We start from the raw sequence: 13,992 nt of genomic DNA on the forward strand, positions 1-13,992 counted from the left end.
CATCTATCCTCGGGATAATCTAAGATTGCTTCCTTTGATTGTTACCATCGCACAACAGCATCATCGTGAAACCACACATTTATCGAGATTAGAAAGAGAAAGAAAAAGAGAAAGAAAGAAGCCATTGCTAATGCGATCATTAAAGCTAATAAAATAAACTTGAGGAGATATAAATAACTCCGTACGATAGTCCGTGTTTACTCTTTTCCAACTAGTCGTTTAAATACGCAGAATAAATGACTCGATTCATTAATAGAAGTTCGATAAATTACTGAATTCTTTCGATATCTCGACGGATAAAAATAAAAAAAAAAATAATAATAATAATAATAAATAAAAAAAAGAAAAAAGAAAAAAGAGAAATGAAAAATAGACTCGGCCGTGAAGACGATCGTGAATCATTGAACGAAATTCCTCGTTTTCTCGGTCCAATCAAGAAATTTGTTCGTGCACAGTAGACATATATAAGACTGGTCTTATATACAGATATTGAATAAAATATTTCTTAGATGTTCCTTATATAGACAATTTACGTGAGTATATATACTTTATTGAATAAATCTGAAGGCATATGTGACATATGTTAACATATACAAGAGTATTGCCTTTAAATTTTCTTATTTTCTTGGCAAAAATGATCACAACAAGTCGATCGTATGATTGAAAGCGAATTATTAATCGTAATGAAAAATATTATTAAGTAGCAGGTGGATGGTGTTCGTGCGATTGAAACGCGTCGAATAAGAAATCGATCGGGCGAGGATGAAGACCCTGGCTCGCACGGTCAAGGCCGAGACCTTGGAAGTTGTGCACTATCTACCAATTTCGCAGACTTATCCAATGAGAAGCCTGCGAACCCCTTTCCGATTGTTCTTCGGTGTTGCCCCTTCCCCTACCTATTATCTCTAACGAATAATAATTAGAGATAAATACTGATATCAAAAGTACTTATACATTTTATCGGATCTCAATAGTATTTATATACGATGTACTTAGATATATATGTATATACGTTTTATATACGTCCACAATCTTATATATATATATATATATATATATATATATATATATATATATATATATACATTTGATCGCACTAACGATAATAGATCTGCTTATCTTGATCAAAATTATGACTTCAATCAAAACACATTCTATGATTATTTCAAATTAAAAATGTCCACTTTCCTTATCATAAATAAATTCGTACACACCTATCTATCGATTGTTTGTCACGTTCCAAGTTCGATAATAAGAAACCATCTAGAAATTTAACGCTATCCGTATTAACAGCTAACATCACCGAAAACAAGCTCGATGTGTTTCCACTTTGTTGGCAGACTTTAAAAAAAAAAAAAAAGAAATAGAACCCCTTCCATTCTCCTTATAGAGAAACCTCTCCGAGGGTCGTTAAATAATTGATCGAGATGGATAAGGATGCAATGTTTACAAGCTTCGACGAATCTTCTCTCACGCATGTCACCGGAAATTCATTAAATTTCTTAAAACCTCTTATGTTCCTTTCCTTTATATAAAGATGTAAAATACATACATATATACATACATACATACATATATACATATATACATACAGATAAGAAAAAAAAAAAAACGAAACTTATATATACGAAACGTTTTTAAATTAACGCTTTTAAATATTAAAAAATTAAAAAATAGAGTTGAATATCATATCTCTGATGATGTATAATGTATGAAATATATTTTAAGAAATTAATTGAAATTACTCATTTATATTATAGCTATAAAAAAAAAAAAAAAAATTGTTAAATTATACTTTCATGAAGACCAATTTTGTAAATTTCGGAATCATTTTTTTTCTATCTATTTCTTTTTTTTTTCATTTTTTATCTATATACAAACGAACGTATAGACATTACTTAAAATTTTATTCTGACTACTCTTAAGAGTAGTCAGAATGCATTTGTACTCTTAAGAATAATAAGAATGGAATTACTACTCTTAAGAGTAGTAAGAATGGAATTACTACTCTTAAGAGTTAAGAGTAGTAATTGCATTTATTAAGAGTTAAGAGTAAAGAGTTAAGTTAAGTTAAGTTATTAATCTTAAGAGTAGTAACCTGAGAAAATTAAAGGGATGATCTATCTTTTTTATCAATACATGTATAGGCCTATAATTGAATATTTATTATTTCGTTATACCGTAAATCCGTCAATTTATTTCGTCTGTTCACATATTGTCCAAGGTTAGGACTAGCCCAACTCTTTCTCTCTCTCTCTCTCTCTCTCTCTCTCACACACACACACATACACTCTCTCTCTCCCTCTCGCTTACTCCTCTCTCTTTCTCTCTCACTCTCACTCTCTCTCACTCTCTTTCGATGTGATGACGTCACCGACGTCTCGTGGCCTTAAACTTGACTCCCCACCAAGCAAGCACCAAAAGGCAGCAGACGATTAGCAGAGTGAAGGCTGGTCTCACCGCTCTTTACAATTTCCCACTCCTCTCTCCCTTTCCTCCTCTCTCACCCCCACCCCCATCCCTCTCTCTCTCTCTCTCTCCCTCTCTTGTACACGCGTGCGCAAGTACGCCCAAGTTTATGATAAGAAAACGGTCTATCATTGATGAATGATCGTCGATAGGAGAAATCTATTAAAAGAAACTTATTCTGAAATTTCTCGAATTGCTTTTACCGTTTTTGGAATTTTTCTTTAATTGGTCCATCATTTAATGTCATTATATCTGAAGAATTTTTATCTTATACTTTTCAACGACAGAACGTATAAATTTATAATGTCGACGAAATGGTATCGTAAATGTCTGTTAAAATGTTTATCGGTGGCGAAATTGAAAAACGTTATTCGCGAAGACAGACACGTGAAGTATCGAAGTGTAAGAGAAATGAAAGTAAAAGGTGGGAGAGAGGAGTAAATAAAAAAGGAAAAAAAGAAAAAAAAGGAAAAAAAAGGAAAAAAAAGGAAAAAAAAGGAAAAGGAATGAAAAAAGGAAAATAAAAAAAAAAGAAAGAAAAGAAAAAAGGACGCGAAATACAAAGAAATAGAATAAATATTAATTTCGTCGAGACGACGCTTATGCGGCACGTCAAAGAAGTTAAAGATCGTTCGAGGACGTACAAAAAAAGGTTCTTCGGAGTAGGAGGAAATCGAAGAAGCTCGCTAAAGCATTGCCCTCCGGTTCTTTCTCTTCTGCTTCGACGCACGCGTGGAATTGAGCAAGATCGTGATCTCTCGTTGGTATCTTACACGTAACATTTACGTATAACAAAACTCATATTCACGGATCCGTTACGCACCATGTATATGAACACATAGAGCTTAGGATAAGATACGAAACGCGCGCTAAACTTAATACGAGATAATCGTTTATGAGCAATTTCAAGGTAGGACATTATCTATTTTTAAAGTCCGAATCTGTGTTATTGCTCTCCATGACAAATAATAAAAATGACGAAGACGACAACGTAAAAAAGACTCGCTAGATCAGTTTCTGGAAACAAATATCGACCAACTTCTGCATTAAATTTTTGATTTCTTTATCGCGACGAAGAAAGAGAGAAAAAGAGAGAGAGAGAGAGAGAGAGAGAGAGAGAGATCAAGTTTTTCCGCCGAATCCCACGTTTCCATTCTCGCATTGCTATTTCGAGCATACCTTCGAATTTTATATTTAGATATCCTTTCTATCCTCGCTCCAAGGGCAGCGTTGTCTTGGAAGGGTTAAGGAACGAACGAAAGAAAGCAACGAATGAAAAAAAAAAAAAAAAAAAAAAAAAAAAAGAAAAAAGAACGAAGGATCGATGGGAACTCAAGTAGAAGTATATAGAAATCGTGTCGAAGAGGGAAATATAGAAGCGCGGATTTTTTTTTTTTTGTTTTTTTTTTTTTTTTTTTTCCTTTTCCCCCAACGTTTCTACATTTCGATGAGCTCGCGCGACACAAAGATCGATTTTTTTATACGTTAGAACACATCGGCTCGGAGCACTCTTAAAAACAAAGAGAAACGCGAATACGAAAAGAAGAGGAGAGATATAACAACAAAACGCGTTAGAACGTTCGATTCTTTTCGGATGATGTCAACCGAAGCAAACAATTTCTTTGCACGTGGGTAAGCTCTTTTCCTACTTTTTTGTATGAGAAAAACTGAAACACAAGTGTCATCAACTCTCTTATTTCAAATACAATGAATGCGAATCGCTCTCGTCTCGTCGTATTTCCATCCACGTGCGTGTCCTCCGTTCAGAAGAACGTAAACGACTTGACAAATTTCTTATCCTTTTCTTTTTTCCTTTTTTCCTTTATGTTTTTTTTTCTCTTTTTCTTTTTTTTTTTTTTTTCTTTTTTTCTTTTTTGCAACTGCCGTTCTCTCGAAGACAGCACGAGCCAAGCACAAAGAAATTATTCTATGAACCGTAAAATTCGTTTTACTTAAAGGAGCGTGGGAGGGTGGAGAAAAGAAAAGATACCTCATTTCTTTGTTCTTTTCAAATTAATAATTTGTATAAAGGAGAGACGTCGAATAAACTTTCGTAAAAAACATTGGAATTTCCGTACACGTTACGTGTATATTTCCAATAAAACAAATTATATGTTAAAATTATAGAATTATGTGCAATAAAATGAAACACAGATCGACGATTAAATAATATAAGGAATTAAAGGAAGTTCAACGGACTTTTCTGCATATTATTTTATTTTAGTACGAGGAGTGAAGAGACGAGAAAGAAAAAGAGAGAGAGAGAGAGAGAGAGAGAACGGAAAACAACGTTTAACTTCTCATCCGCGAGCGCATGCGAATGCGGAGAGTGAAAATGTATAGTGACGAAATCGTAGACGATCTCTTAACACCGATTAATCTCACCTCTCCTTCTAATCTTTAGTACCTCCTCCCTCCCACTATCTCCCACTCGAACTAACTTTCCGTGTAAAGTAGAGAACGACATCGAGAGAGAGAGAGAGAGAGAGAGAGAGAGAGAGAGAACACGCAAAGTACAAGTCTCTATGCTGTAAACGTAGATCTTTTGAAAGACAAAGACCGAATGCGAAGTAGTGGTAACTGTTTCGAAAGACTTATGAACTTTGCTATCATTCTACGAAAGAAAAAAGTTATTTCTCCGGCTCGGTCCATAATCGATTAAAAACATCTCTGACGAAATATACGCATAAGTACGATATAGGAAATAAATATAAAAAGTATAAACTATGAAAACTTTAGACAAAAAGTTATCATTAATTAATCGAAAATTAGAGAATGCCTTATCGCTCTCTCTCTCTCTCTCTCTCTCTCTCTCTCTCCCTCTCTCTCTCTCTGTTCCTCTCATCTTCTTCATTTGAACACCTTCGATCGGAGCCGAGCGCGCGTGTACCACGTAAACAAAGCCACGAGTTCGTGCGATAGAGAGAGAAAGAGAAAGAGCCAAGTAGAGAGAGAGAGAAAGAGAGAGAGACAGAAAGAGAGAGAGAGAGAGAGAGAGAGAGAGAGAAAGAGAGAGAATGGGAGAAGGTGTACATGAGGTGGAGGAAGTAAACAAAGAGAAAAGAAAAGAAATGAAAAGAAACGAAGAAAGAAGAAAAAGCACGTACCACGTCGTACATCCAGGCCTCCATATCGTTCTCGCTCCTTTTCACACTGAAGAATAAGCAGAATAAGAGTAAGCAAAATAAGAAAATGGCGGCGGGATGTATCACGAGGGCAAGGAAGACGTTATTAGCGTTGGAAGTACGCGAAAGGGCAACGGTAATAAAATGGAGAAAATTATAGAGGTAATGGAAAAGAAGGTGACGATGGTGGTGGTAAAGGAGAAAAAAGAATAGAACGCACCGCGAATCATCCCCGCGTGGCTACGCTCGACAACGCGTCGTAAACGCAACGGCAGTAAAACCTGAGACTCGGCGGAACCGCGGCTCGCGCGCGACTGAACGCAAACACGCGCCGGAGGATGCGGTAACACCCCCACCCCACCCCATCCCACATGCGAACCCTAGATCCGCGCACGACGCGCGACGACCGAAATTCTTTCTTTATTTCTTTTTCTTTTTCTCTTTCTTTCTTTCTTTCTTTCTTTCTCCCTTTCTTCCTTTCCTTTTTTTTCTATATTACTATGATACCGGGCTTGATTCTTTCGATCGATCTTCGCTAAATCTTAATGATCACAAAATTTCTCCGAAAGAACGAGAGAGAGAGAGAGAGAGAGAGAGAAATAGTTTTGATTAATGTGTTCAATTTTATCGTTAGATAAAGCAAACGATCTGTAATGAATTCGAAATAAATACAAATACAACGAAACACACCCCTTAGCTTTTTAACACGATACCATTATTTTATACACGATCTGTTTGATTGATGAAAATCAATAATTACGGATCACAATGCGAATTTAATGGATTTGTTTATCGTCTAATTTTCAACCTTTGAATTCATAAGTCCAAATTTCAAAACGATTTCTTACCTATCGTACGATCAAACTCCTTATTAACACGTCTGCTATACTTATTTATATTCTAAGATTTATTTCTATTATAATGAAAAACATGTCGCTTCGTAAATCGCAAAAACAGTTGTCGAAATGCGCAAAATAATCTTCGATAACGAAAAGTGAATGCCGATAACGTGGTAAATCGATCACTCGATCGCTCAACCAACGTGACATGAAATTTACGTTGCGTCTCGCGCTAACCTAACAATTTTCGATGAAAACGAATTATTTCAAATCTATCTTCTTCAGTTTTTTGATCCATTTGCGATAATAAAACTCCATTAAACGAACATTATATCATTACAGTCGACATAAGATTTTTCAACAAGTACTCGCTGATTTTCTTTGGCTGCTGTACGCAATTGAACAAACATACGGGATGGTCACGCGCGACGTGATGATTTCGCCTTATCAACGATCTTTGATTTTTAACATTAGATCGAAAGCATAATAAATGAAATCATAAAACGATTTGAATACATCATTCAAAACTCTCGAATAGTTTCATCTCGCGCAACAAGCATATGTATCGTATTTAAGAAATCATGTATTATACGTATACGTTGCCGTATACCGATTACGTTATTTACGACTCTTCGACAGGCTCGACGATCCGATTAATCGTAAAAATCATCAAATGAGAAATACTTGTTATTAAATACCCGTATAAAAATCTTATGAAAGAATGACACATGTTTACCATATATAATTGCATTGCATTAGTCGACGGAAACACAAAATCGCGTTATCACCTCTCAGCGTATATTCGATCAAATCGTTCATTTGATAGCTGCAATATACGCATATGTTATTCGATAATTACAAATATCGCGTTGTAATATCTCTCATTTTCGGCTTTTTCATGGCCACGGCAAATCGGTCATTAACACTGTTCACCTTGGGCCAACATATGATAGAACTTATCTCATTTATCTGTTCGCACTCGAAACGATTTGTGATATCAGCTCAACCACTCAAATATCTTCGTCGTCATATTTTCTCCTTTTCCCCTTTTCTATCGAACTGCATTGCCTATATGTGTATATACATATATACATAAGTATGCGAACTAGCCGATAGATAAATGCGTATAGATCAAAATCGATATTAATTTATACATTAAATATCAACGTCAAGAAACGTCAAGTAATGATCTTTGAAAATGAACAAATGCGATAACTATAACACGTTACAAATTATTAACCAAAAAAAAAAAAAAAAAAGTAAGTTTCGATGCAGACAAGCCTAAAGAACCAATCTATCTAATTAAATATCTCGCCTCCCACCTTACCCTTTTCCTTCCTAAAAAAAAATATCATAAAAATGTCTATGAAAATGTCATAAGTTTTAAAAGACAAGATGAACAGATAACGCTTTGATAAAAGTTTAGATATCAAAATAATAATATGTTGGAAATATGCAATATAATGAAAATCGGTATCGTACGTCGCAATAACGGACGACTCTTCGAGCTGAGGGTAAATCGATCGAGGTTCTTCTACCTTCTTCGCTACCCTTCATTTTCCCAGCCCGGATTGATACGCTCCTGGCGCGTCGTCGTGCGTATATAAGTACATACATATATACACATATATACCTACATACATAGATCGTGGGTATATCGCGATGGTCATTGGTGGGGGTAGCCGGTGATGGAGGTGGCGGTGGCGGCGACGGTGGTAGCGGCGGCGGCGGTGGCGGCGGCGGCGGCGGCGGCAGCGGCAATAGCGGCGGTGGCGGCGGCCATGGACCTGCTGGAGGGGGCGGTGGCCTTGAACTTGACTGCCGCCGTTTTTGTGCACAGCCGTCGTCCGCCCAAAACAGCCCACCGGCGTAGGACTCGCTAACTTTTCTTCGCTATTTCCTCTCTATCGGGATCTCCACGATCATATACCGGGTGTCCCATTTTACTCGATCCACGAAACTGTTATCAAAATTATTAAGGAAATTTCCTCGAAGTCAAAACTGATCTATATTCTTTCGCATTGAGAAATTAACTTAGAATAGTATTGTGGAAAAAAAAGAAAATAAAACAGAAAGAAAAAAAAAAAAGAGAAAAAAAAGAACAAATTAATAAAATAGAAAAATCTACAAAGTCAACAACGAACGTAACACGGACTCGTCCGCGCGCGCGCACTCGCGTTTGTCTTAAGTTCACAAATCTCTTTAATGTCTCTTTTTAATCAAGCTTATTTATTGCAGCGTCTATCTTCTTGATTCAGATTTAAAACGAGTCAATTAATCGAATTACAATCTTCTTATGAAGACGAATCTTTTTATTAGAACATTTTGTCGAAGAACATGGAATAATATAAATTATAATAAAAACGGCCAACTATAAAGTAGCTTCTGAATATATATATATATATATACACATATATATATATATATATATATATACACGGATGCACTTTCTCATACCATAGATCTACCGTTATATAACATTCGACAGTCACCATTAATCCTAAATCAAACGAATATATTGCACTATGATCGATCAAAGTTGTATTCAACGTCTACGATGTATCTCCATCTACCTACATATATATGTGTATATATATATACATAAAGAAGCGTGTATATATATATATATATATATATATATATATATATATATATATATATATATATATATATATATATACACATATACGCTTCTTCCGATCAATTTTGCGCAAGAACTAAACAATTTTCCGATTTTAATGCTAAACAAAGTCGTCGTCAAATGTTCTTATCTATCGTTTCACGTATTCAACGATAATAAACTTTATCACCGTATATAAAGTAGACAATATAAAATGAAGTAATAAAAAGAAGATATATTTCACAAGTTTAATCGCAACAAAAATAATACTAACTTTTGTGCAAGTTCACTGACAAGTCAATTGTACAACAAACGAAGAAGGCCATTTATACGGACTATCATTGTATGTACGTAGAGAGATATTAAGAACAAAAAAAAGAAAAGCATAATTGTTGTTACATGATGAACGATCTAACACGACGAATTGACTTCAGAAATATTCCTTTAACAACGTTCAGAGGGAAGTTAACGATTGCATTTTTCTTTACTTTACAATGTTATAAACAATAAAAAATATTCGGGTGGAAAAAGTATTTATAATGGTATTCTATGATAATTACATTTAAAATTTCGTCGACGATCAATTTCGGTTGTTATCAAGATAGGTAGATATCTTTTTTTTTTTCTTTTTGTTTTTTTTTTTTTTTTTTTTTTTTTTTTTTTTGTATCAAATCGATATTAATTCACGCTATTATGAAGTTTGAGAAAATTCAATTAAAAACAAAAAAGTATTGGACCACACGGAAGATCAGATACTATAACCAATGGAAAGAGATATGACTTGAAATTTTCTTGCAAAAAATCATGACGAATGTCTAAAGAGAGATATCGTGAGACTTGCAAACACACGCAGACAGACAGACAGACAGACAGACAGCCAGACATACACACACACACACACGTACATACATCATCATTTGATTGCAAAATATTTATCACGTCGGAAAAAATTGTAAATTCTGACTAGCAGATACGTTACGATGATAATATAATTAGTTGGAAAGATCAGATAGAAATGAATATCTTTTGAATACAATTATAATACTGTAACTTATGTTAATCGATTATCATTGTGTTCGAACCTAAATCCGATTATCCACTTAATGTATATATGTACGTATTATATATAACTTTTTCCCAAACCTATATATATATATATATATATATATATATATATATATATATATATATATATTATATATATATATAATATTAATAACATTGCGATGAGAGAAGAATTGAAGAATCGTCAAAAATGTTGTTACGTTAATTGTGCATCAAGAGATTTGAAAAAAAAAAAGAAAAAAAAAAAGAAAAAAAAAAGGACAAAACGAAAAGATGAAAAAGAGACGGGAATTTTTAACTAGAAAGAAACGTCAACGAAAGAAGGCCTTGAAATGGAGAGACGAGACGAGGACACAACGCCAAATTACGTATTACACGGTGTGTTCTTTCGAGAAGAATAAAGAAAGAAAGAAAAAAAAAAGAAAACAAAAAAAAAAACAAAAAAAAAACAGCATTCCTAAACAAATCGTATCGCCCATGATCTTTTTTCGACGATGAAATCATCATCGTAAAAAAAAAAAGAAAAGAAAAAAAAAGAAAAAAAAAAAGATACAAAAAAAAAGAACATGATATTATTCTTTCGAAAATCATTTGGAAATCACATTTGCTAATGGCACGAATCATTATGTCAAGCTCAATATTCAAAGCAGTACTATAAAAGCGTACCAAACGTATAAATATCTCTTTTCGTTCTAATACGAATCCGACCTTGACACCGAAGCGACATTATCAACCTTTCGATTTAAGATACTTCCCTATGAATTCAATTATTATAAGATAAGATATTTACATATCTATATATTAATCTCCGAATGTATATTTTTTTTTTTGCAACGTTGTTAGATTCGGACATAATAGTATATATGTAAGAAAAAAAAAAAGAGAAAAAAAAAAAAAAGAAAAAAAAAATAACATAGTAATAGAATATAAAAAGAATGACTAAACAAAATATCATTAGAATAAATAATGATAATAACGAGAAGGCACAAATGGTGATAATATAATCTTACCGGAGAGGCCAAGTCAGGGTTGAGGTAGGTAGACGTAGGAACAAATCGGATCGATATGGCACTCTCGCTTTCTCATGCTACCGGTGCTCTGTTACGCACGTATGTATGTATCTACGTATGTATATATGTACATATGTATGTACATATGTATGTATGTATGTATTATACTTACATACACGAAGTCGCATCTATGATACCTCGGTGAACGGGATAGCTGAAAGCTACCTCTTGTCTCTATTATTTTTTTCCCATTTTATCCTCCTCCCCCAAACATTTTCTCTTTAATTTTGACAAAGGAAGCAAACGTAATTTCGTTCGAATAACTATCATTATCGACAAACATAAACGTATATAATGCATTAGACGTTCGGAAAATATCCATTAATATTTTATACAAGGTAATTCAATATCACCAAACGAAGTAACCTTTTTCTCATATTTTATTTTTTTTTCCCTTTCTCGGGGTTTTCTTTTCTTTTCTTTTTTCCTTTTTTTTCTGGTTTCTTTTTTTTTTCTTTTTTTTTTTTTTTCTTTTTTCTTTTTTTGTAACGAATTTTAGAAATAACGGAGAAACATTTTCTCTATAATAAATCAATAGATAAATGATCCTCAAGTGATTTATTCATTCACTTTGTATATATGTATATATTTATCTGACTCATACGGCGATCCTCAAATTGTAGAAATTCGAAATATTCTTCAATTCATTGAAAATTATTATTTTCAATGTTTTATAAAAAAAATTTTTTTTACGACGTAAAAAAATATTCATTAAACGTAATATAAATATGTTAAGCGATATAAATGCAATTGTCTGAAAAGAAATCAATTATATATAATGAATAAATATACATATATTATTGTGAGAATGATAATGGAAGATGTGTTGAAGTAAAGATAAATAAGGGGAATAAACTTTTTGTGAATGTGAGAACGTATCCATAAGAAATTACGATCTAAGAGAAGAGATACGTACTATAATTAATTATTACATTTATTTACCTAATCGCGGATTCTTATTACCTTCGATGAAATACAATATGCGGCTCTATATAGAATAACATTTTTATTTTAATTCTATTGATTTTAAAATGGAGTTTGAAAATTAACGTCGATAATATCGGAATTTATACCCTCATCCGTTGATACTTTCACAATTTATCGAAATAAGGAAAGTAAGAAATGTTAAAAAGCAAATAATCATACCGATACATATATATATATATATATATATATATACGTGTGTGTGTGCGTGTGTGTGCGCGTGTGCATATGTATATGTATATACATATTGCAGCGAGTGCAGTCGAGGACTGTCAAACGATTCACGGAGAGTCACGTGCTCTTCGAGAAGTAGCCATGCGTTAACTGGAAGATTAATGTCACGGATTACGTTGTCAGTTACGTATTATGTTACAAAACGAACGCAAATTTATCCCGTAATATTTCTTTAAGAGATCGAAACATAGTATAGTTCATTTTCGTACACGTTTTTACGAAGTATCTCCATTAAACGAATTTTAAATGAATGAATTTAAGATACCAAAATCTCGGTCACGAGCTAGTACACAGTACTTTCACTTTTGCCAAGATCATCTCATGCAATTCCGTCGTGCAAAAAACGCAACACCTTTAATCCTTCCACGAAACAGGAAAAGATTCGAGACGTAATTTTTTCTTTCCATTTTGTTTTTTTTTGCTCCTATCTTCTCAAGCATTAAATGAGCGTTATAATCTAGAGATAGAAAATCGAACGCCAGTAGAATTCATTCGACTATATGTTTTTCGTCTTACAACGCACACTTTTTTTTGCTCGACTACAAAAAAGAAAAAAAAAGGAGAGGAAAAAAAAAGAAAAGGAAAGAAAGAGAGAAAGAAAAACAAAAAGAAACAAAATAAAAAAAAAAAAAAGAACTACGGAAAAAAAGAAAGGAAAAGTAAAGAATAACGCGTGACATCGATTGTGAAAGCAGTGCGGCAAATTTCAAGGCCGCGAGCATTGATCGCTTAATAATGAAAAAAAATGATGTATTATCCAAAATAAATACAGTCGTTCGCTTCGAAATGAGAAATTAAAGTTGGAGTCGTGATATTCGAGCAGTGAAATAACAATGCGGTGAAAATTGTTAATGTATACACTGGAATGTATACGAATTCGTAAGAAAGATGGCGTCCATGAAATTTGGCAGGTCGCTAATTCCAATGGACTTTCTCTTCGCTTAGTGTCTCTCGTCGATGACGAGATCAAAGGGCGAACGTACGTTAAAATAAGCACGAGCACTCACCCTAATTTTTGCAGACTCTTTTGTTTCTTCATCGTTGATTGAAGGTATTTGTTCGCGGGAGAAATATTAGAGTAATGGCCGATTCCACGGCTCAGTAGAAGCAGAAAACCCCGATGACTTCTATTCGTTGCGCATGTGGCGCCGTCACGTGTGCGCGACGTCATTGTAAACTTGGCAACTCGGAATATAGCTAGTGCTAACCTCTGTCGGTAAATGTTTGAATCACCAATTCGGAGATTGTTGCTCGATCTTTTGAATAAAACAGAAAAGTTTTTTAAGTTAATTATATTATCAACTTTGTATATTGAAAAATTTATAAAATTTATGAGAGTTTAAATAGGATCAAAATATAGTTTTAAATAAAATAAAAAAAAAAAAAAAAAAAAAAAAAGAAAAATCACTTTTTACATCGATATTAGCGATCAAGCGTCTATTAATTTTTCTTTTTACTCTATTCAAAATGTACAAATTAAATAGGACGAATAAATGCAACAATGTTTATTTTCGATAAAATTAATAATTTTCAAATAGAAAAACTATATAAACAAATATTTTAACAACATCAAAAACAGATCATGT

The 13,992-nt window shown here is 33.4% G+C and overlaps 1 protein-coding gene across 12 annotated transcripts in view; it reads right to left on the minus strand.

Moving 5' to 3' along the window:
• Nucleotides 1-13,567, minus strand: part of LOC124951249 (steroid hormone receptor ERR2) — a 26,496-nt gene extending 12,929 nt beyond the window's left edge. For 4 of the 12 annotated variants that reach the window (XM_047499344.1, XM_047499339.1, XM_047499342.1 and 1 more), the window contains exons 1-3: nucleotides 13,414-13,567; nucleotides 8,075-8,393; nucleotides 5,577-5,622 (exon numbers count right to left, since the gene is read on the minus strand). In XM_047499344.1, the coding sequence (XP_047355300.1) occupies nucleotides 5,577-5,622; nucleotides 8,075-8,103 (75 nt within the window). In that variant the 5' untranslated portion in view covers nucleotides 8,104-8,393; nucleotides 13,414-13,567. Of the gene's footprint in view, nucleotides 1-5,576; nucleotides 5,623-5,814; nucleotides 5,920-8,066; nucleotides 8,394-11,128; nucleotides 11,943-13,413 lie in introns of those variants that run through there. The other 8 variants (XM_047499338.1, XM_047499337.1, XM_047499347.1 and 5 more) reach the window with 8 other exon arrangements.
• Between the last annotated feature and the right edge of the window lie 425 nt (nucleotides 13,568-13,992).

The sequence above is a fragment of the Vespa velutina genome, chromosome 8, assembly GCF_912470025.1.
Source record: "Vespa velutina chromosome 8, iVesVel2.1, whole genome shotgun sequence".
Lineage (NCBI taxonomy): Eukaryota > Metazoa > Arthropoda > Insecta > Hymenoptera > Vespidae > Vespa > Vespa velutina.